We start from the raw sequence: 24,509 nt of genomic DNA, 5'->3' as shown, positions 1-24,509 counted from the left end.
TCGATAAAAATTACCGCTTTATAAAAAAATTTCCCTGACTTTTCCCGGTCGGCTAGCCACCTTGCGAAAAAGAAACCAATGAATTCTTGACTGCTATAATAATTATCAAAATAAAATTTTTAAAAATCCCAGGTTTAGAATAAATTTTCCTGATTTTGTCGATCTTCGGAATTCTTCAGCAAGTTTTCTCTGTTTCCTGGTAAGCTAGTCACCCTTTAAATGTAGCTCCAAATCTTATCAGCCGAGAAATATCCCTATTTATATTTCTCTCCTCAACTCTTTGAAATTGGCAAATACTTTGCGAACTCTCTTCAGCATCAATCGATTACATGCCGTAGTAGAAGTTCCAGCCTAGCAGCATACAGCAAAGGGAAGTATTCAATAGGAGCAATTAACGCATCGGCCGTACAAGGCGCACACATAGTTAAAGAATAAAGAGCACTAAAATTACTAAAAGATGCCTTAAGCACCGGAAATTAATAACTGTGTTAAGTTTCAAAATTCTAGCACATCAGAAAAAGAATGAAAAATCAATGGCAAAATATCCTTTCCATGTGCATTAAATTTCAATTAAAAGTTAAGTAAAAGAGTTTTAAAAAGAAAATTTTCAACTTTCTGAAATAGCTGCAGTTATCAGTGGAACTTCAAAGGCATAAGTATCAGAGATTTTTTTTAAAAAAAGGAAATTATAGTACTTGTTTCCTACATGTTTATAACCATATATATATTTTTTACCGGAATATCAGAAGACACAAATGCTGACAAAATGCTTTTGATTGTTACTGAATTGATAATATTTTTTAATGCTAAAAACAATCTAACAAAATTAGTCAAGTAATCGGAAATTACAGATGCTTGACGTAGTGCCCATGTCGCCACCAAAAAAGACGTTTTAATGAGATGCGATGAAGATTACGTCCATGCGATTAAGATGAGGCAGTTTCGCTGACTTCGGAGTAATCAGCGAAGTTTCAAGATCACACCAGAAGTACCGCATTTCATTTTACACAAGATGAGGGGGTGCGGGTCTCTTCTTTTATTTCGACACTGCATTTTTCAACTTCGACAGCGCGAAAGACAGAAAGTGAGGCACGCTGCAAGAAATGCGTTCTTCTTACATTCGCACTCAGAACTGCAACCCGAGGATTCTGTCTGCTGCTCGGCTTTTCCAATGAATTGGTAATTTATCACCACGAGAGTTTCAGAAAATAGCAAATGATACTGTTCTGCATAGAAACCGACTCCATTTACACTATGCTGCTCGTAAGCTGAAAGACGAAAACTCACGTTTAACTCCCGGTGGAAAAAGAGAGCCGATGACGTACAACACCGCAGTTTCCAAGAACAATGAAATGTGTCTGCAAGGAATGTAAAAAAAAAAAAAAAAAATACAACTACTCCCGAAATTATTTGTATCTAGAAACAAAAATTCAAATATGGGTATAAATTGCGGTGTGACTTTCTATCGGATTTTTACGGTTCATAATTTTAAAAAATTTCAAGATAATTTTAAATTCACCAGCTTTGCATACCACTGAAATTCGAACCTTTTTCGAGTATGACTTAGTACGTATTCTGTATTGCTCCTTTAAGACAACATTCCTAAACAACAAACCACAATGTTGAAGAAGGAATGGGATAAAAAGTCACACTTATGTGTTGTCAACTCTCAAAAAATTTATTTTGCACTTTTCGAGAAAATTGAGCACTTTTTAAGGAGCTTTTTTTTTCACAAAAAAATTAAGCACTTTTAAGGTGCTTCATTTTTGGGGATTCGCGTGTTATTTTCAACTACATTATTGTGTGTCCACCAGGAGAACACTTCCAGCCAAATGTCTATGTTTGCGGCGAGCGTCATAGAAACAGATTTCGGTAGGGAAGATCCATTTCAAATAAGAGGAATCGGACGAAAGTCTTTATTTTAATTGGCATCAATTTGAAGCAGTAAAAAAAGCAGATGATAATTCGTCTACGAGATAAATGTGTTTCTAAAATATCATTATAGCATTTTTTTTATAATAATAGAAGTACAAAATAAACTTCCTCTTCTTTTCTTCCTTTTTTTTTTTTTTTTTTTTCATTTACAGTCAGGGAATGCCATCTCGTTTTTCTACTTTGCTACGATTTTTTTAATGATTTATAATTATTTTTGTGAATTTTTAATTGTCAAAGAGTACAAGTGTAAGCCACATAGAATAATATAAAAGTATTTTCCATATGATTTTCAATTAAAACTAAAGATCCATTCTTTAAAAAAAATCAAAATATTTTATAGCTTTTTTTTTAATTGAAAACTTATTTAATGCCATAAATAGTAATTTAATGAAATATTTGTCGCAAATCGTCAGGGTGGCCAGCATTTCTGCTGTTTGAATTTCCCTGACATTTCCAGGTTTTTTTTAAAGAAATCTCCCTAACATTTTTCATGAAATATAAGATTTCTTCCACACATAACCTATGTTTTCGCTCAACTTTCGCAATATCAGCTGCCCAAAACAAAAGCCCCTGCCGGCAGTCTTCTAAACAAACTTCTAAGTAAGAAGTATAATTTATTTTCGATTCAACTAAAGAAAAAGTTTTGATTCCATATCGTGCTGGTTTTTCCCGAAAACACTAGGGGTAAAAAATGCCAGAAGCATTCTATCAATGGTGGGATTTTTACCAAATGAGTAATTTACTTGGCAGTTTGAGATATCTCTTTAGAAACTATCAAGAATCGCAACTAACTTTTTTTTTTTTTTTTTTTTTTTTGTATCTGTTCAGATTATCTAACGGAAAATAGAAAAGGCCAATTGGCGGAAAGATTATGGAGTGCTTGAACTCAAAGGATATTGCTACCGATTTGGGGAAAAGTGGCATTACAATGCAATTGACAGCAAAATGGTAGTGCTTGAAAATATACATAAGAGTCCACAATAAAAATAATAGTTTACTTATAAATTAATAGAGAAAAACTGATAAGAAAAAGAAGTAAAAATGAGATTGTTAACTGTATTTATCAATTGGCTAAGTGCAGATATTATATATATACTAGCCGCCTTTGGCGACCAGCTGATTCGCCAATCTTAACGTTCGTTTAAATTTTAATAATTAAATATTTTACGCAATTCCTACTTTAATAGATTCTTCATCAAAATATTTTAAAACTTCACATTTTGATAGTCATATAATTCACACATAATATAATAAAGGCCTTCAGTCATAACGTAATATGTATTTCTCTAATTTTCTGTTAGCTCAAGTAGAATTTATGCTTTAAATTAAAGTGGAAAGAATGAATCTGCAATTAATACAATAATATTTTTTAGTGAAACAAAGCATTTTTTTATAATATGATTACTGATAACAGAGTCATTGCGCGTTTAAACTTCATGGGCACTAAAAAATATCTTTCTTAATTTTTTGTAATATCTCAAGAATTTGTCAACAACATTTTCTCAGATTCATCATTAACAATGTTTAATTTTAAATGCATCAAACACTAAGAAAATAAAACGAATCGTTTAAAATATTCGGTCGAAAACAGGTTTAAAAAAACTACTTAAAAAATGATTTACTTAAAACTATAAGCATATACAAAAAATATATAACTAACATAAATACACTTTAATTACAAAAGCATGCAACTAATCTAAAAATAATTTAAATCATCCGTTGATAATGGTTCTCATGTCAACAATCAGAACACAATGCGCATGCGTGAATTTTCAACGCCAGTTACGGTAACGCAAATGCGTGAGTTTTTCTACGGCAGTTGGGATAACGCTATGCAGATTAGAAATTTTTAATTTCCTTTATTCTGTTTCATTTTAATTCAAAAGTACTTCAGAATGAATCCAAAAGATCGATTCATTAACCATGTTTAATTTTAAATGCATCAAACATTAAGAAAATAAACAAAATCGTTTGAAATAATCGGCCGAAAAATCTTAAGCCTAGCCTCATTACTGTTGGGGAAAAAAAAGAAAAAAAAACTGAACCCTTACTCATTTGGCGGTGGGGAAAATGAAAAGATTTTTTTGGCGGGAAAGTTAGTTTTTAATTAATAATTAAAATTCTAATTAAAAATTCAAAAAAGGGGACCCCAGATGCACATTCCCAACCTCCAAGGTATACATGTACCAAATTTGGTAGCTGTAGGTCAAATGGTCTTTTCTGTAGAGCGCCAACATACACACACACACACACACACACACACACACGCACGCACGCACGCACGCACGCACACACACACTGAGCTTTATATATAAGTATAGATAAATGTAATATCTCTAAATTTAAATTAAACCCTAATTTTATCTTAATTTAACTCGTATTCATTCTAAAATGTTCTTAAACAAATTCTTTAAAAAGATATATATATAATTCACTTATCTAAATAGACACGTGTAAAGAAATCCTTATCAGAATCTCATGTTATATAATCACCGAGAAAAATATTTCTGTGACTGTTTTTCTTTTCGCACTCTTCTACTCTTGTATTGCTTGTGAACGAACGTCAGTTTCGTCCTTGCTTCTTGTACATAAATTATGCCTCCCGGGATGGAATAAATTGAAGTTTTAAAATTTTCAAAGTGTTTTCTCTCTTCGGCCACGAAACTGCTTACATTATATATATATATATATATATATATATATATATATAACGAAAATCATTAATCACAAACCGCGGCATGCTACAAGCCTCGCTATCTCATTTTAGAAGATTAGAAGTTTTATAACATCGTTTCGAGCTGCTATCATCCAAATAGGGGACCAGAGGACTTTGTCCCCCCCCTGGAAATTTCAAATTTAGCGTCTTTGCTCCTTTAAAGTTACATTTGATTTTCTGAATGTGAGAAGTCTGTGGACAGAACGCTACTGTACTGTTTCTTTTGTGCAAGTTACATTTCCAGATAAAGAGAATAGCTTGGTATTGGCTTATATTAGCATGCTATTTTCCACTGAAGAAGCCATTCTTTGACATATTCTTTTAGTTTTTCCAAAATTTTTCTAGGATCTTAGCAGAATATTGCCATGTCATCAATAAAAAAAATATTAATTTGTTATTTGCCATTATGTAGACTAGTTTATCACACTCTTTTTAAATAAATTAAAAAAATCTGATAAAGAATACTCAGTTCACATGCAGTATCCTAACCCTATTTTTATGGTGGAAGGGGGGGGGGGCAAGACGCATCTGACCTAGTACTTATGTAATGCCTGTGTCTCAGTGCTATAAAGGAGAAAGATCAAAATTTACGCACGTGAATGCTTTTTTTTCCTCAATGAAATAATAAAAATAAAAAAAAAAAAAAACGCGGAAAGCTAACGACTTAAAATTCATCATTGAACAGTGCGTCACTCTACTCGAACCGAATGACAGCAGGAAAAGGAAATAACTACAGGATGTAGAGGTGAATTGAACAACAAGAAAATTCCAGGAGCAACCTCGAAATGAATGCTTCAAGACATTTTTTTTAAAGCCAATATAATGCAGCACGAAGAAAAGATTTTTAGGTAGCTAGTTTTATTTCAATTCAATTTCGCTCCCTTAAGACGTAATTTATAAACTTCAAACGAATTGGCATTTGAAACGTGTTTTATAAAATCTATGCATCCCCGTGTTTTCACAGCGTGCATGAATATTCCTCATATCTAACTGAAAGTTGTCAGCGTCAATTTCATTATCTTATTTCTCATGCAGAACAAGCAATGGATTTTAATATTAAAATTTTACGTTCAGCAGCAGATGAGTTGAATAAAAACACGCCGATAAAAAGCATTAAAAAATAAATAAAACAATTTTCATCACTTACTGGGTGGATTAGGTACGGGGACAGCAGAACCTTTAGTACATTTCTGAATACTTTTTTCAGCGCATAAATTTAACCACTTAAATATGTTATATTTCTTTCACCAAGCATCAATATCCAGTATTTAACCGAACAGCTTGTCTTGAAATCCATTGTCTGAGGATCAGTTTTCTATTCATCGATTTGGGCGACTGCTTAGAATTAACTTTTTGAATTTTTCCTCAATGAAGACATTTTTTATATGTACAGCAGCGAGCTGATAATTTTAAAGGATTTGAACTTTCTGGGCAAGCTGTGTGTGTGTGTTAATCTTTTTCGACAACGGTTGGTTTAGTTTAGTTTTATTAACGTCCTGTTTTAAAGCAACACTAGGGTCATTTTGGGACGGACCTAGTAATTTTGAACCGCGGTCAGATGATGAGGACGACATCTGAGCTGGCACCTCCCTCTTCAATCTTCCACACCGCACCAGTGGGAGGACGTCTGGCCCCGACGGATCTTCGGTGGAACCGGGTCTCGAACCTGAAATCCTCCAGTTTCGAAGTCAAGACATTACTACCAGGCCACCACGGCCCCCGGCGAGGGTTATTATTATTTTTGAAATATTCATTGAATTCCTGGTCTAATTAGATACACTTTTTTTTCTTCGCTGGATTCCAATCATAGGGATGGACCCCCACTCCAATCTAGAGCAATCGATTTGTTAGAAATGATTACGTTAATTTCTTATGACAGTAACAATAATTGTGAATATTTTAGTCTCACAAGCGATTATACAAGGAGACTGCCTACGTTGAAAATGGCATTTTCCGACCATGTAGGGAGAGGGAAAAAAAACTTTTGCAAACATTTTTCAAGTTTAAGCATTTTTTTTCATTTTATGTTATCCATAAGTTAATTAAATCATTGTTATTTACTGCTAAGATCACCGGAAGTCACGTTTAAGTGGGGCATTTTACTGTAATTCACCACTTTGTACTACTTAAATGTAATTCACAAATAATATTTTTATGATGTTGCCTGTGCACAGCCATAATTTTTTGAACCTATTTTCTTAATTTCTGGTTATTAATTAGTAATACCTTAACTCGCTCGAGCATTCGCTCACATTGTAGTTTTCCTTTCAAAAAAAAAAAAAAAAAGTGAATAAATAAATCAAAAGGACTGGAAGGAAAAAGCAAGTTAACAGATACCTTTCATCGACAAATTACAAAATTAGGATGGAATTGTAATTCGTAGCAATACTGATAACCTTAAAAAAGTATGCCATCTGAAGTCATTGCCCTAAACATTTTATACAAGGGCAATGTCTAGCAGTAACCAACAGCTGGTGCAAATATCAACATGCAAAGGCACAGGGAAACACATTTATTGAAAACGTTATTGGACTTACTCAAAACATTATAAAGCCAATATAAATGAAATTTTGTGATCAGAAGTTAGGCACTTTTGAACTTCGGTCTAACTGTGACACCTGAACTTGCATCCAATTTTCCAAACTGCTGCACCACACGGGAGGAGATTCAGCATGCACCTGGCCCGCTTACACGGTAGTTCTTCAGTGACATCAGGTCTGGAACCTGGAATTCTCCGGTCCTGAAATTTTACAACTAGCTGACCACAGCAAGCCAGATATCGCTGAAAGCTTTTTAAAATTTTTCATCTGAAATATAATTTTGTTGAGCTATTTTTCAATGTATTGAAAATGGGGCTGGTATATTGAGTGTATTAAATTAGTTGCTAATGAGTATTAGCAGTTATAAGTAGTAAAATCTATAGCGTGTTTGCAGTTCAAAAAAAGACACTCATTACACTTAAAAAGTCCACAGAAATAAAATGTGATCTCAGCAAAAGAAAAAGTGTTCAGTGTATGAAGAAAAAGAAGGTTTAAATTATAAATGTGGGGAATTTCTAAGGAGGACCTAATACTTTTTTAGAGTAACTACGAACTTTAAACGCGTTTTACTCAATTATTTTTTCGAAATAAACTATCAATCTTTAACAAAATATCTTCAATACTAATTAAAAATGTTTAATAAAATTTTCAAGGAATATTTTGTACATTATTTTTAATAAATCGAATTAAAAATTTTGATGTACGTTGCACACTTTTTTATTAGAAAATAAACGGGAAATTTAAAATAAAGTCTATATTATAACATATAAACCTTTATAATATTTTTTTCATTTTAATCTTATCCCTTATATTTTAATTCATTCTCAAGATAAATATGTTATGCGCCTAGTATAAAAGAAAATTATGAATATCCCATTAGAATTTTGTGTAGAGTGTTAGCCGTTTTTGGTAAAATTTTGTTGAAATTTATTTCAAATTTGTTAATTAAAAAAAAACAGAATTTGTACAGAAATTTATTTTTTAGATGATTTTTTTTAAACATTTAATTCAGAATTTTTTTTAACATTTAATTCGGAAACACCAAACAAAACATTAAAAAAATGGTCTTGAATGTAGGAAGTCACCTTAAAATATCAAGAATTTCTGAATATATATATATATATATATATATATATATATATATATATATATATATATATATATATATATATATATATATATATATATATATATATAAAGTTGTTGTTGAAGATTTACAAAATAAATTTAATATAAGTAAACGAAGAAAAATAATATTAATCAATTTATTATAAATATTAACTAAGAATTAAACAAATAAGCAAAAAATATCTAAATTTAAAGTAAAAAATTATGAAAACTCAAAATGTCTCATAAATTTGAATGAAATTACTCAAAGCAAGTAAAGCACTGTCTCGCGCATAAAGGAACGTTTTATTAATTGAGATGCTTTTTGCACACTTTTCACGAGTGGGAATTGAAAGATGATGCCCTCCCCCCGATATGATGATACTTTCTAAATTTTGATTTTGACAGTTCAAATTGAATTCGATTTTATAAAAATTATATACAGCAAAAACAGTATTAACAGCATTTTGAATTAAAAATTGTATTATGCATAGCTATGAATTACTACTGTTAAGATAATGGAAGAATATGATCATCTGATTTTGTCAGAATTTTAAAAATAAAATTAACCTTATAAAGGAAGTCATATTCCATCCTGCCGTTTGCTGAAACGAATCGAGATGATTTTTTCTCAATTTTTCAGGTCTTAATACGTTGGGGGTAGAGAAATTCAAGGAATTTATATTTATTTATTTTTAACCATCTTGACGGAAAGGAAAGTTTTAACATATATATGCTTTTTATGGAGTGAAATTATGGTTCAGTTCTTAGTGAATATTAACTGAAAGAGAAAGTTTGTAATGGTAAATTTTTAAATACATATTTATTTGAAATGTCTTTTTATAAATAAAATTGCATGCCCGCTTAAAGCTTATGTGATTCATCGAATCGAATGAAAACAAGCTTCTTAAGTACCTAGAAGACTTATTAAAAATGTGTTACGTCCACCTAGTAAAGAATAAAATGGATATTAAAAAAATTACGTTTGTTCACCATAACTTCGGAGCATATTGTTGGACAAAAATTATTTTCGCACCATCTTAAAATTCAATAAATTAGCTTTTTCAAAGACATAAATTGTATTTAATCAATTTTTGAAATTAATTTATGTACAAATTATAACAATTCCTTTTTCCCTTTGAAGCATTGAGCTTATTGCACTGTTTAATTGTATCTGTCATTCGTGTGCTTTTGTGAACTTTTTCTTCGTTTTGCTTTTATTTCTTTGCACGTTGTACACTTTTAATTTGACGATCGTGCTCAGAAACACATTCCCCCCCCCCACATTTGTTTATGACTGTCATATGAAATTCAGCGTTAGTCGTATGTTTGGCAGTAATGATTATCGCATTTTGTCAGATTTTTTCCGTGAAAACTCTCGACGACTCATAACTGACAAAAACTCGGGTCATTTGATCATAAAATTCCCCCCCCCCCTCTTCCCAGAGCACACAGTGGCTATAGTTGTCATTTGCATACATATCGCCAAAAATTGAATTGTAACCCTTATTTGTTGCAACATGTTAATACACGAATACAGATATCTACAATTAAGTAGTATTTGCTAATTGTTGCAATTTCTCTGCAACTGTTCCTAACCAGCTGCCTTCATTTGGACTCAGATTTTAATGCTTTCAAATGTTTTAATGTCTCATTTGGCATGTCGTGCTTCCTTCATGACAATTTTTTTAATTTGTACTCAATCGGTTAAAAAAAAACAACTTTTTTTTAATGAGTATATTAGGTTTTTTGAATTATTGCAAGTCAGCTTCAAAAAAAATCATTATACATATATTTACATATATAATGATTTTTTGTCATTGAATATCATTACACACACACATATATATATATTTTAAACTCTAATTTCAATTCCAAATTAATTCCCAAAGTTTTATCTTAATTTAGCTCATATTAACTTCATTCTAAAATATTCTCTTATTTCCTGATCCCATTCCACTTTTTCTACTTAATTAATTCAAGAGAAGCTTTGTAAAATGCTTTAGTCAGCGGTTCCCACGTTCCGAATGAAAGGATAAAAATTGCTGACCTAAATAAATTCTTTTTTAAAAGATCTCTGTGATTCCCTTGCTTGTGATTGACATGTGTCAGAAATCCTTATCAGAATCTTAATATAGTAGCACTGTGAAAAAATATTTTCCCTCTCATAATATTATGTTATATAAGACCAGGGATAAAATTTTCGCGAGCTTTTCCTCATTTCGCTCTGTTTCATTCTGTGTTGTGTGTGTGCTCGTCGCTCCTGCTTGTACATAATGCATGCCTCCACGGGATGAAATAAAACGACGTCAAAAAATCGAAAGTCTCTTCATTGTCTTCGAAACTAACTTCTGCTTCAAAAATTATGCTTATGCTTATATATATATATATATATATATATATATATATATATATATATATATATATATATATATATATATATATACACATACATACATACATACATATATATATATATACATACAGTGAAGAGCCAGAAAAACTGATACCCAAATCTAATATTGCATAAAGCCCCCACGAGCACGCAGATGTGCGCAATTAATGGATTCAGCTAATTTGTGAAGATATTGTGGAGACATTCCACAAAGTCGCGGGAGTGCGAAGTGAAGGAGATCTCCTAAGGACAGCAGGTTATAAAGCATCCCAGATATGCTCGATAATGTTCATGTCTGGGGAATTAAGATAGGGTGGCCAGAATTTCTGTTGTTTTAATTTAACTGACATTTTCCGGATGTTTCTAATATTTTCAGAACGATGTCACTTTATTTTGTTCTCTTTAATTCTTAACTTTATTTGAAAAGTTATATGCTTTTAACTGAAATCAATGCAAAATAAAATTTAATTCTCATAAAAAATCAAATATCTTCACAAATCGAAGAGCATTTTTACCTTGAATATAGCTTTTATAAATTATGAGAAAGAACAAGTGAATTTTTTGACGGTCTGTACATCGGAACTGCATTAACGCGGAAACAATCCTTCAATTGTTTCTTCTGGGTTCAGCAGATTATGTAGGTCAGCCTGTTCCGTAGGCGTCGCATGAAACACTAGAAAATAACGCACTAGTGAAGAGGTATTCCAGGAAGCAAGGGGAAACTAAACGACCGAATATATATGTACTTTTTAGAGTCAAATATCATAAGAAGGCGATAAATAATGCGATAAAATGGGCGCTTTTTATAATTTGTTGATTCAACGATGGCCATTAGAAAGAGGCAAAGAAATAGCGATGAGAAAATCAAATAATTCTCCAGCGACGCTTTTTTACTTTTTTCTTCTTAATTTTTTCAAATCCGGTGGTATCATGATCGTCATTGCATTATTATAAGAATAACATATACTTTGTGTCGTTATTATCTCATATTTTTGTTTTTATTCCAATAGACGTGATAAACCAAACCAAAGATTGGCTACGAAAGTCGCGGATTTTACACACACAAATAAGCTCATCACATCCATATATCCGGAGCGCCGGTAATCGGCTTCCTCTCATTAACAGCCACGTATGACGTTCTTTGCTAAGGAACCCACGGCTTCGGCAGCGAAGGCGCTGGCCGCATTCCAACAACTATATTTACGCAGGTTCCGACAGCTGCTTTGAGGGATTTCGCTCAAAATGAGCAATGACCAGCCACCTGAATGGACGTCACGAGAAGTACTTTCTGCGGAATCAACAAAAAACATTGTTTTGTGAAGTTTATTTGTGAGTATATTACTCACCGTGTGCAACCAACTTTCCAAAGACCATCTTACCATCTATATATATATATATATATATATATATATATATTTCTGAACTTTTATTGGTAGATACGAAAAAAGAAAGGAAAATGCGTTCTACTACCGAATAATGTTCGTGATAGAAGCTGTGTAAGAAAATCGGTTCCAGTTAAGATTGCGGCTAGGTAGATGACATGTTGCAACATACAACAACTTATTATACAATAATATAAATAATAATTATTTCGTCTCTCTCCTTCACATTGTTCTCAAGACTTGCATCTTCTGGGTCACATTAATGATAAATAAATTTTAAACTATAGAAATAAGAATTAGCAAGAAATATGTTTCCCAATTCGAATGGCTTTAGAATGCGCTCGTTACTCCAAATGAGATAAAATTTTAACTACAGATAATTCAAATGATGCGTTGGACATTTATAAAGTAAAAAAAGTTTGTTACACCGACAGATAACGCTGTGACGCGCATAAAAACATTTAATATGCTTTATAAATGCTAAATGATATTAAAAAGTAACATTAAACCTGTCCGTCATATCTTCTTCATGTTCAACATTGTGCTTGAATCAGAGCCAAAATTTCAACAGCTGAATGATCAAAAGTCGCCCAGTCGGCGAACGAGGAGGCCATGCAAAATGACGGCTCACCACGCGTACATCTGCGAAATGCTGTCATAGCAAATGCTTTACATGACGTTTCATGTGAGCAGATGCACCATGAGAACAACTGCATGAGAACATTGTTTTGAAAATATTCAAGCAGTTGAAGTTGTGCGATTATAAAATTCCTCAATATATCACGATACCGTAATCCTGTGACGAAACATGGATGGATTCTTTATGCAGTTATCTTTTCAAAAAAATATTGCCCAATGATAAAATTAACTTAAATAACACTATACTGACACTTTTAGAGGATACAAGGGTTACTCTTGGATGGCGAGGTTTCCCTGATGCCCAAATTTGACTATTGTGGTGTTGACTTGCCCAATGAGGCAAAACGCTGGCTTGATTTTGTAGGGATACAAATGAAACATCCGCTCCAAGATTTTTCGCATAGTAGAATATGGTATATCCAATACAAGGAAAACAAAAGGCACATTCACACTACAATGCGTAGTCTGATTGCTGGCTTTTAGCGATCTCAGCAGTCACACTTCTGACGCTAGAAGACGGGATTTGCCTGGAAGAATGCCAAGTTGCAAAATTATTTCAAATTTCTGTATCATCTTGCGTGGGGCACTGAAAGATATGAAGACATTGAACCCCCTCGTATCCGCTTCAAACGACGAAATTCTTTTACAGATGCAATGGTAGAAAATGTTAGCAGCAGCGTTTCTTCTCGCAAAATAGGTGTGATGTGCAGAGAAGTAACTAATACTAATGCAGAATTTATCTTAAATAGTAATGATAGCTGTAACGCAAGTGAGGTTACACATTTTCTATATACACAAATAACGTGTTACAGTGCCGAATTCTGATACTAAATTTTTTTATTTCATAAAGGTCAAGCGCATCAACGAAGTATTTTTGAACTGTTATCTCATTTGAAACAATAGAACGTATTCTAGAACCCTCTGAAAAGGGAAACTTACTTCTTTCTAACCTTGTAAAAAATGAAACTAAAAAAACGAATATGAAAAATAAATAAAATATGAAATAAAATAATAAAGCATTCTCATACAATAAAGTCCCGAATGAATGTTCGAAGTAAAATTCAATATTAAACACGTTTTTATAAACGAAAAGAAATGGCGTATATTGTAATATTCATGTTCATTTACTTTGCTAAATAAAAAGCATCTCATAAATTTATTTAAAAAATGTGGAAAGAAAAGTCCTGATCTCAATTTTTTTTTTTTTATTTTTTTTATTGCTTCTTCAAAAATTCATTTGAAATTTAAGGGAACTGGGACGTTCTCGACAGCGAAAACTGGCAATATTTCAGTATTAAACAAAGGAGATTTTTTCCAAATAAAAATTTAAACTAAATTAATATATTGTACAAATTGAAAGAGTATAATGATGTAATTATAAAATAACTCAAAAATAATTATTTCTTAAAGTATTTTTATTTTCATAACATATCGAAAATGAGTTGTGATACGGAAATGTTTACATACATATATACACATTGGTACGCTCGTATAACACATTTCTGTCTAAAATCATTCCAAAATTGTTATAATATGTAAACAAAAGTTCTATGATTGCAGTGAACTCATTTTCATTTTAATATATTCAAAAAATTATTTTTAAAAAAATATTTACTATCACATATCAGGAAAATCTCAAAAATACATGATAATTTTTTATAGAAATATCACCTAAAATTAATATTACTGCTCAAAAATTTATAAAACAAGGTTTAACATATGCCTACTGTTAAACCTAAAAACGTAATTTTCTAATATATATCATATTAGAAAATTTGATGTATGTGTAATGTAAGAAATTTTTTCTAAGCGTACCTCAATTTGGAAAAAAGATGTTTTGAGAAATCAGCAAAAAACCTTATATTTACATGTAAATTAAAATATTTTCATTTTTAAAACTTTCCTGGCCCATACTCATCTTGCTGTAGCATTTCTTGAGCTTCAGATACCCTTTTTTTTATGTCTTTTAAGTGTTCTAGCTTCTTTACTAACTTTTTGGTGCATAATTTCAGCTTCTTTAATGCGTAAAATGTCGATTTTTTTCAAGGCCTCACATGTATTTCTTCCAGGTACAATACCCAAGTGTTTAAGGACTTCAATTCGACTAGAAACACCATCATTAAAACACAGCACAGCATCCATAACTCCTATCTTCAAAGTATTAATCCCTACAAAATGTGTTTTTGGGAATTCTTTCCCATATACAAAGGTTACCGTCAAATTCAGCATGCAACTATAAGTATTCAATGGGCTTATCACTCTAATAAGATAGTAATCTCCCCCCAGCAATAGTTAACAAAATGGATCAAATAAAGATTCAATTATTGTGCTTAATCGCTTATATAAATAATTCTCTTTTGCAGCTTTTCACATTTCTCTTTCAAAACATAAATATACGCGAACTTTGGTTTAGGGGTTTTAACTGTACATTGTCATTAGTCCAAGATAAATCTCAACTATGTTGTGAAATAATAGCAAAACAATAAAGGGAAAACGAATAAACTGTAGAAAATGCGTTTAGGGAAAACGAGTAGTTTCTTTTAAGACGCTCAGCACACAAGAAGTCCCATCGCGCATTGGTAGAAATTTCGACACTCTCCGTTATTTCAAATTACAGAACAAAAAAAAAAAAAAAACCTTATCGGTAAGAAACTGTAAAAATACCCGATTAATGATTCATTATAGCATTTTCATCTTTTTAGATCGCGAGACTGCACTCCGCGTTATGTACTTTTATGGTGAATGAAAATGATTTCTGGTTCTTCTCTTTTTGATTACTTCATATCCATTCCAAATAATCGTTACGTGTGAAAATTATTTGCTTTTTTTTACTGCTGTTATCTAAAAGGAATTTTGAATGCATGAAATGATTATATTTTAGACTTTATTTATATCCAGTTTGGCAACAAGGTTCTCCCCCCCCCCCCTCTCCTTGAATTCCAAAATAAAAGATGAAACATTCAGTTTCACTAGGAACTTTTCTCCTTTGATTCCCTGTTGAGAAGGTTGCTTGTTTGATAAGAAGGGGACATCACATTTCTGTTTGGTACGCAAAATAAATTCGCATCCCCATTTCGCTATCCTATGTCCCGGGAAAATGTTAAGTTCATTGAGTGCGTGGATGCCGGATGTTCGACACATTCAAGCAATTCGGATCATATTCTTCTATTCCTTTTCGAAAGATCCTGATTTAGTGCTTCCTATGTTAAACCTTTAAAATGGCAAAAGCTCAAGTGTGTTCTCGGCATTTCGGCGAGAGTGATTATTCTTGCCATTTGAAGACTAGATTTCTTGGTAAACAAAAAGCTGAAACAATGTCATCTCACCTGATATATCCAAACAAATATGTGAAGAAATGTTTTGGAAACTGGAAATAAGTTGGCAGTATTGAAACAGAAATTTCAGGATACGAGTTCATTATTTCGCACTGTTCCGTTGAAGCAAGGAAAGGGGGTGTACAGTTTGAAATGATAAAATACTTCAATAAAAAGACTGAATGATTGAAATGATGAAATACTTCAATAAAATCAATAGAAAGTTTCAAAAAGTATCAACAGAATTTTAGGAAAATGATTATCTTCAAATCAAATAAAATGCTTATGGAAGGAGAAAATGGAGTTGTATATGTGTGGAGTCATTCACCTTAAAAAAGCTGTTTCCAAAAGAGACTATCACTTTTTAAGAGATACTTTCGGTAATATTCTGAAAGAAAATGTAATATTTATGAATGATGTATACCACATTTACATAATTAATTCAATGACGAATGGTGCGATGAAATCAAATGAACTATTTTGGTTCATGTTTATTTAAAATAACGATCCTCCATTTTAGCATGCAAAACAAAAATCATTGGTTTCGGTTTGACGGTTTTAAAAAACCGGTTTTTTAAAGTAAATTTGTCACATTCAAAAACCGGTTTTAAGAATTCATATTATTATGTAAAAATTAATTTTGAACTTATTTGATTTGCTATTCATTCTATGCAACGGGCAGCAAACACATTTTTTCAACGTTGCAAGTTGCGTTGGCCAATGCTTGTGCTCTGCACAGTTGCGCCTCGAATTCGTCAATATATGTTTTTCATGAACATCCCTTTTCACTTTTTTTTTCCTAGGTGAAACAAATGAGTGGAGAATATTTCTACAAAATCTATTTGATATTGCTAATGCTAATAATAACTTAATATGATCAAATCCACGAGGATTTTGTAATTTTCCAAAAACCCAAAGGAATAACCTGATAAAAAAAATGAAGAATGCTGATTAAAATTTTTTAGAACATTCAAAGAGTGTATGTATAAAAAAATAATAAGAGTTTATTCAGGAAGGGAACATGAAGAAAACAAGAAATTGCTATTTGAACAAGATCTGATTCTTTTATGATATATGAAATGAAATTCAACTGCATTTGATAATTATTCTTGAAATGAAGACAAGCAAAATTCATCTTAGAGCCCCCACCTAAATAAAGGTCAGAAGTATACTGTTGTTGAAATTACTGTTTTGTTTCATTTAAAAAAATTTTTAAAAAATGGCAATTCAGTAATATATATCGATTTTTGTAAAACCTTACTTGGACAGGACGAGAATGATGAGCCCTTGAAATGACATTTGAACAGATTAAGATGCGCCTAAAATAGTCTGCATGGTTTTCCAGGGTACGGCAGAAAAACCCGGACAAACAATTTTTAATAACTTAATTAAAAATAAATAAATTAACAGATAACAAATAATAATAAACGTAGATTTTCACTAATAAATAAATTTAATTTGTTTCAAAGTGACCACCTTTTGCAATAATGTAGAGGCACAAACGCTTATTGATTTTTTCAACAAAGGGCCGCAAGTCTTCTACCTTTAATCAATCCCATTCCCGCAGAAATCATTGCTTTAGAAAGTCCAAATTTTTATGTCGTTTAGTGCAAGCCTAGACTCCAAAATGAGCCATACACTGTAATTATGGATTGAATTCGACGAGTTTTGTGCCCGCTCTCCAGATGATATCACCTTCAGAAAATGCGCCCTCTTCTGTCTGTCTTTTTAGTCTTGTAAGCTCTCACTTTACATTGAAGAAGTGTGTTTTGGCCCATTGAAATACAAAAGCTTCTAGAATGTCCCACTGGTACAATTTTGATTTATTTTAAAGCCCTCATCTACAAGAACCAGAGATGTCTTGACATTTGAGCAAATTCCGCCCCAGACTATGACCGACTTTGGATTTTTGCGATGTTGAACAATTGCTGAAGTGCTTGGAGGGTCTACAGACTAGATACTATATTTCTAGGAGTTACGAGCTTTTAAATGGCAAAGAGCTTCTCATTAGTAAAAAGGAATCTCTCTACAGCGTTGACTTGCGGCCCGTTTCAAAAGTTTTCGGCGTCTTTGGAGCCGCACGAGTTTATTTCTTCAATGAGAAGCTGAGCTTTTTGGAACTTGTAAGGCTTTAGTCCAAGCTGAAAATGTTCACCATACTTTTTCGTTCACTTCCTGGACCTTGACCATCATTGCGAAGTTCTTTGAAGCGATAGATTGCATCAGGCACTGTTTGCCGAGGCACATTGAGCAAACGGACGACTTCATATTGTTCTTTGCCAAGTCTAAAATAGCATATCCTTTACTTGGCATTGCAAAAAAGCCCCCCCCCCAAAAAAAAATACGTAAACTAAAAGATACATTATAAAATGTTATAATTGAAGTGGTAGACAAAAAGAAATGAACAAAAATTAGAAAGAAATTAATTAACTTCTATTCTAAGATGTCATAACTTTGTCCAAGTTTTTTTGCCGCATCCTGTATTTAAACAAATAGAGATTCTTTAAAAAATTGCACCATGAGAGATTTTAAAACTGTAATATAATAGAAAAAAACAAATCCTATTTTTTTAAAAAGTAAATTGATAGTTCGTTTATTAACAGCAAAGGATGTAGCAAAAGTTAAAGTGGTGCAGAATGAAATGTAAAACTACCTACAAGCAAAAGATGAATAACAAATGCAATAGTATTGTAACATTGCCCTTTTCCCAATACTGATAAGACATTGTGTTGTGCTGATTCATTGTGTCGTCGCTGTTACTTACTAAACTCCTCGAGATAGCCAGATGGTGGATCTTTTCATCTGGGTGGTCTCGCATCTGTTCATTAGCGACTACAATGAAAGACCACATATGGAACTCCTCGTCCCAGAGGTATTGATAGTACCTTCAAAGAGAAAGGGGTGTCCAAACATCTGGATGCTAGATGTTTCTCTTTGTGAAAGGACCTTCCCACGACCCACTGGCGCCGCTGAGAGAGCATATGGCTGAACCCCGATAGGACGAAGGAGAGCTCAAATGACCAATGTAAATTAAAAGGCGGAGGTTTTTTTTTTTTTTTTTTTTTTTAGAGGAGAGAAGAAACGAATTGCAGGAACTGTTGGACTACGCCCACGAGTTCGGAGTCTGAGAAACTACCCCTGGAATGGTCGTGTTGACGAGATAAAGAACTGAGTTTCAAGAAAAACCTCCGATTTTGATTGCTGTATCTCCTACTAAAGGTGTAAATATCTATATATTTAACCAAGATTAGAACAAGTTGTTCTTTGTATATATATATAGGGCTGTAAAATAAAGAATTGTCTGGAAATTCTGCTTCGCTATTTGATCAGTCTAGATCAGGACATTACAGTATTGTAAGTAATGCAATTTAGAACTAAATATTCAAATTTACAAAAAAAAGTTTAAATGTTTTGAAGTAGAAAGACAGCTTTTTTTATTTTAATTTTATATGTAACAAATCAAGTCTTTTACAATGGAATAAAAGTTTAATAAATAATGTTAGTTTATGATGATAGTTCAATTCTAAAGTTTTATAGTTCATTAAATTAGTTCCAATTTTAATTTCTACAGATATTCGAAAATTTCAGCCATGGTTACAAACTCCTAGTTTAATAATAAAAAATTACAGATTTTTTTAATATAAGTACATAAAAATAATCCCATAGAAATTTAAAAAATAATTTTTTACTCTCATATAAGAATACCCGTGCACAAGATACTCTTAGGAGGATGTCACCATAATTCAGAAGTGAAACTCTAAAAAAGTGTTGATTAAAAAAACAAGGAGGAAAGACGTTGCTTAACATATGACATAGTAGCTAGCAAAAGTGTTAACAATTTCAAAAAAGCAGTCTATTCTTCTATATAGTGACAGTAATTTGAGTAAAAAATAGAAATCAATATATTGTTCATATGAATATATTGATGTTGCTTCTTTAAAATGGGTGAAGGTAATTTAAAATAGACTATTTTCTTTTAGTTCCAAAGATCCAACAAAAGACTGATTTGACTAAGAATTTGATATTCAAAATTTTCAGCTAGCAATGGATAGTTATATACATTTAAAAAGAGATGGAGTATTGCATAAAGCTGTAAATACATAGAGCACAAATGTTTCTGAAGTAAAAAATAAGGGTAAAAAAGTATAAAACTTTAAACACTGAAAGACGATAAGTGCTCTGAAGGGAGAGGGGGATAGCAAATAGCGAATAAATTTTTTGACAAATATGACAGGACAACAAATGTGATTACTGGAGTAAAATTAAAATCATCAGTATATCAAAAAAAGTAAATTTAAAGGTGAATTATTTCATAAAAAGATATAGAAAGATTCTACTATTTTTAAATGAGGCTGTAAAAATGTGGTAATTGTAATAGCATTAATTACAGAAAACCATCCTGCATATTCATCAAAATGTAAATTGAAAAACTAGATCCCCACCCCCCAACCATTTGGCCAAAACAACTTTATAACTTAAGCCATCGGATCAAGGTATTAAAAAAAAAATTCAAATCACTAAAGTTCATTATTAAAAAAAGAATGGTGCAAAAAGTTATTTTTGTCCTAAAGAGCAGCCAGGGAATAGACACTTGTATTAATTTAAGAATTTCCATATTGAATTACAGTTGATCTGATTTCAAAACTTTGTAAATTCAAATGATGAAAATCCGATTTACGTGGATTCTAATATGAATAAAAAATTGGGACACATTATTTTTAATCTCTCATAAGTCAATTCATAAAATCAGAGCTCCTAATGAGATTTTTAAAATCCTCAATCATATCTCCTAATAAACATTTTAAATAGATATTAGTATCTTCTGAGAATTTTTTTTTTTTTTTTTCAGCTTATGTGGATTTGAAATTAAACCAATATCATGAAGTTTGGTAATATGATGTAATTGCATCTGTTATAAAGAATTATTTATTAAAGGTAATTTTAAAAGAGATGATTGATCCTTTTACTTGGCAGGTTGAAAAAAAAAAAAAAATGGTAGAATCAAAAAGATATAAACGCTGTTGAAGAGAAAGATTTTTTTAATTTTCTCCATACTGATGAAAACACTGTGAAAGTTAAACCTCCTATGCAGCATGACATGCAACAAAGTATTGTGAAATGTAATGAAGACAACACAGTGAGAGATGAAAATAATAATTAAGAGGTAAAAATCATTTATATGAAAAAATGCAAACAACATTTTGTACAGTGAGAGAAGATTAAAAATTCAAGAAAATCCTCTAGATATCTTTAAATCTTGGCTAAAATATGAAAATTTTTATAAAAAATGTGTTCTTTAAAATAGGCCTATATAAAACTTTTATTCTTTTTTTTAAATACAAGATATATTTAAAATCAAAGTGCTAAACAAATTTGTCTTCCTCTTATAATTTAATTTATATATTTCTTATTATATTACAAGCTTTTTTGCTTAATATTAAAGAGAAATAATAACACTTAATTAAAAAGAATCTTGTAGTTTTTAGCTTTAAAAAAAGGAAGAATTTCTGCAAAAAGAAAATGATCCTATTTATAAAAATAATAATAATAATATAAAATATAAATAAATAAATAATTTAGCAAAACATATATACCTGCTATTTTGGATGAATTGAGGACTTTTAGAAAGTTACTGGTTTGCATATCTTCAATAACAGGAGAGATAAATGAGTGTGTTGGTACAATGATGTTATACAGGTCAGACGGTTTGATATACAACTACCAAACTTAAAACATATATACTTTTGTGAGTGAGAATGAGCATCTCAGAGTGATTTTTCAAAATTTTTTATTAATTAAATTAATTAAACAAATACGATTCATCAACTACACAAAAACGATTCATCAAATTGCTTTCTCAAAAATTCAACAAATCATACTTTAAATTATACCAACCTTTACTACATAATTAAAAAATACATATATTTTTAGTGGATTTTATAATATATTTCATTGTTGAAGTGAAGCTCAAATTAGTTTTACTATAGGGTCATCTTGGCTTTCTTTGCATTATTGCAGATTTGTCTTATTTTTCAATATCGAGTAAGTGTCAGTGTAAAGCATGTTTTTCATAATTTTTTTGAGATTTTGTTACATTTAAATTTAATTTGAAAATCAAGAAATGGTGAAAGCTTTAAAGTATTTCCATTTTTAAACACTGCATCCCTTTCCTTGATATAATTGAGTGTATCATAATAAACAAAAAATCAGAGAAATGCATAGCACAGTGAACAGAAGACCATCAAGCTTCAAATATAGATGAGTTATATGTCAATCAAAATTTAAAAAGATTTTGCTGAGAAAGCCATTAAGACCAAGCTGTACAAAGACTTTCATTGAAATTTAACAACTATTAATCCCAGCAAACCAAATGGTCATACAAAACAACTAATATACAAAAGTTTTTTTGTTTTTTTTTACATAATGGTTAATTTCTGGAAAATAAAAAAATCAATTTATCTGAGAAATACAACTACTATATTCAGTTCTTTTTGGGAGCAATGAAGAAGTTGGAAGTCATGTTACACAAGTTAGCAAATTTTAACATTAATTTCAAAGTCTATGTGATAAAAAATGCAACAATCATGATTTCAGTGTATCTGCGTTTCATACATAAATATCCGGAAGGCCTTTTTTTAAAAAATAACATCAATTGTCTTTGAAACAATTCTGTTTTTCGTTGAATTTAAATTATTGAAATGTATACAAAACTGAAGCTTTGAATAAAATCAAATTACAGAAGATATTCATGTACTTTAAAAATAATATTTATTTTCAACAAACACATAAGTTTATATAAAACTTAAAACTCAACTTATTGTAATACTAACATATTTCATTTTAAAGGATGTTTATATACTGTTGTCTAATTAAATTTGCAAAATTATTCTAAACAGTGAATGCAAAAATGTTAAATTTTCTTTGAATTTAAAATTTTATTTTATTTACTTACTTACAATTTAAGTCTTTTATTTCCATCTATAATTTTAAATTCATTGATTTCTTCTATGAAAAATATTTCATTTATAATTCTCAGGGGCATATTTAATACAAAGAATAAAAATGTTAGAAATTGACTTTATTCTTAATGAATTGATAAATTAGAAAAGTTGTGTAGATAAGGAATATTTCATTACTTGGATGAATACTGATCCCTGAAACTACAGAAATATTTTATTTCCTGATGCAAACTCTACATGAATTTATTTAAAATTGTGTAAAATAGTGCAATGAAGTCATTTAGAAATTTTAATATCAAATTGAATTATTTGGGATTTTATTAAAAAAAATGTAGAATATAAGCACAAAAAAATTTTATGCCAGCACATTATTTTAAATTGATAATATAATATTCTGGTATTATAGCCAATTTTTAAAAATTAGACTGAAAATAATGTAATTTTAAATGTATTAATTATATTTAAATTATTAATTACATTTAATTTATCAATAATTTCAAATTAATTATGAAAATCACGGATGATTTCATACAATATGAAAATGGGTATGAAAAATAAATTATATTAATATAATGTCTTACTTTAAAATACGGTATTTATATTTACAATACACACACACACACACAAAAAAAAATCTGTACAGTAGAAATGTTTCAGTACTAAAGAGAAAATGGTCAGCATCCCCATATTTTCATAAATTAATGAGAAGGAATATCGATAAAACTACAAAAATTTTAATAAACAAATGGTAGATCAAGTTTTAATATCAAACATTTGTCAATTCTATTATAGAATGATAAGATTTTGCAAAACTACACTATAGGAGCAAGGTGGTAATAACGACTGAAATAAATATGTAAACAAAATCGGACCACTCACTGAGACTTTTGGAATTCTTGAGAGCATTCGATTTTCTTCGCGGGTGCCCTAATGTTGAAAACCAATTTCCCAGTTTATGATTCCCAAAATTGCTGAAAGTACTGCTTTTGTGCAAACCCATCACTTTCAGATCCATACTGTGTTCGGCTGCTAGCTACTGCAAGATCGTATTTCTTCGGCCATGCCAGAGAACTAGGCCTAGCGCCCGCAGGAAAGCAGTTCAATTTCGGTTTTGTTCTTCCTTCAAAAACACAGGAGCAGGAAGTGACGCCAACGCGCACCGCCAATATAGGAATCGTTCCACATTCTTACATCAAAATAGATAAATACAAATATTTAGTTTTGCGGTGAAAAAATCATATCGAAATCATGTCTTCATTCAACTTTCTCCCGCACGGCAAGATTGGCACTGAATGACAACGTTTGTGACACATTGCGCGGGGTTGCCACAACTGCTCGCACCTCATTCACAAACTGCCAAAAGAATCGATTCTGACCACGCCTCCGTCTCCTTTCCCCCAATCTATTTAACCTGTGAAAGGAGATAAGCAGGGGTGGTGACTCATACCATACAGGAGGAGTACGAGATTCCGGAATTTAATGAAAGTGTCTTGGAAAAATGAAAATTCTTATATTGAAGTAT

At 31.1% G+C, this 24,509-nt stretch overlaps 1 protein-coding gene across 4 annotated transcripts in view; it reads right to left on the bottom strand.

Moving 5' to 3' along the window:
* Nucleotides 1-24,509, bottom strand: part of LOC129963152 (cyclin-dependent kinase 16-like) — a 70,850-nt gene that overhangs the window by 24,122 nt on the left and 22,219 nt on the right. Inside the window, exon 1 of one of the 4 annotated variants that reach the window (XM_056077264.1) lies at nucleotides 23,867-24,313. The exons of the other annotated variants lie outside the window; for them this stretch is intronic. Within the exon in view, the coding sequence (XP_055933239.1) occupies nucleotides 23,867-24,002 (136 nt within the window). The 5' untranslated portion in view covers nucleotides 24,003-24,313. Of the gene's footprint in view, nucleotides 1-23,866; nucleotides 24,314-24,509 lie in introns of those variants that run through there. 4 annotated transcript variants of the gene reach the window in all.

This window comes from Argiope bruennichi, chromosome 3, assembly GCF_947563725.1.
Source record: "Argiope bruennichi chromosome 3, qqArgBrue1.1, whole genome shotgun sequence".
Lineage (NCBI taxonomy): Eukaryota > Metazoa > Arthropoda > Arachnida > Araneae > Araneidae > Argiope > Argiope bruennichi.
This window is presented reverse-complemented; position numbering and strand designations above follow the sequence as displayed.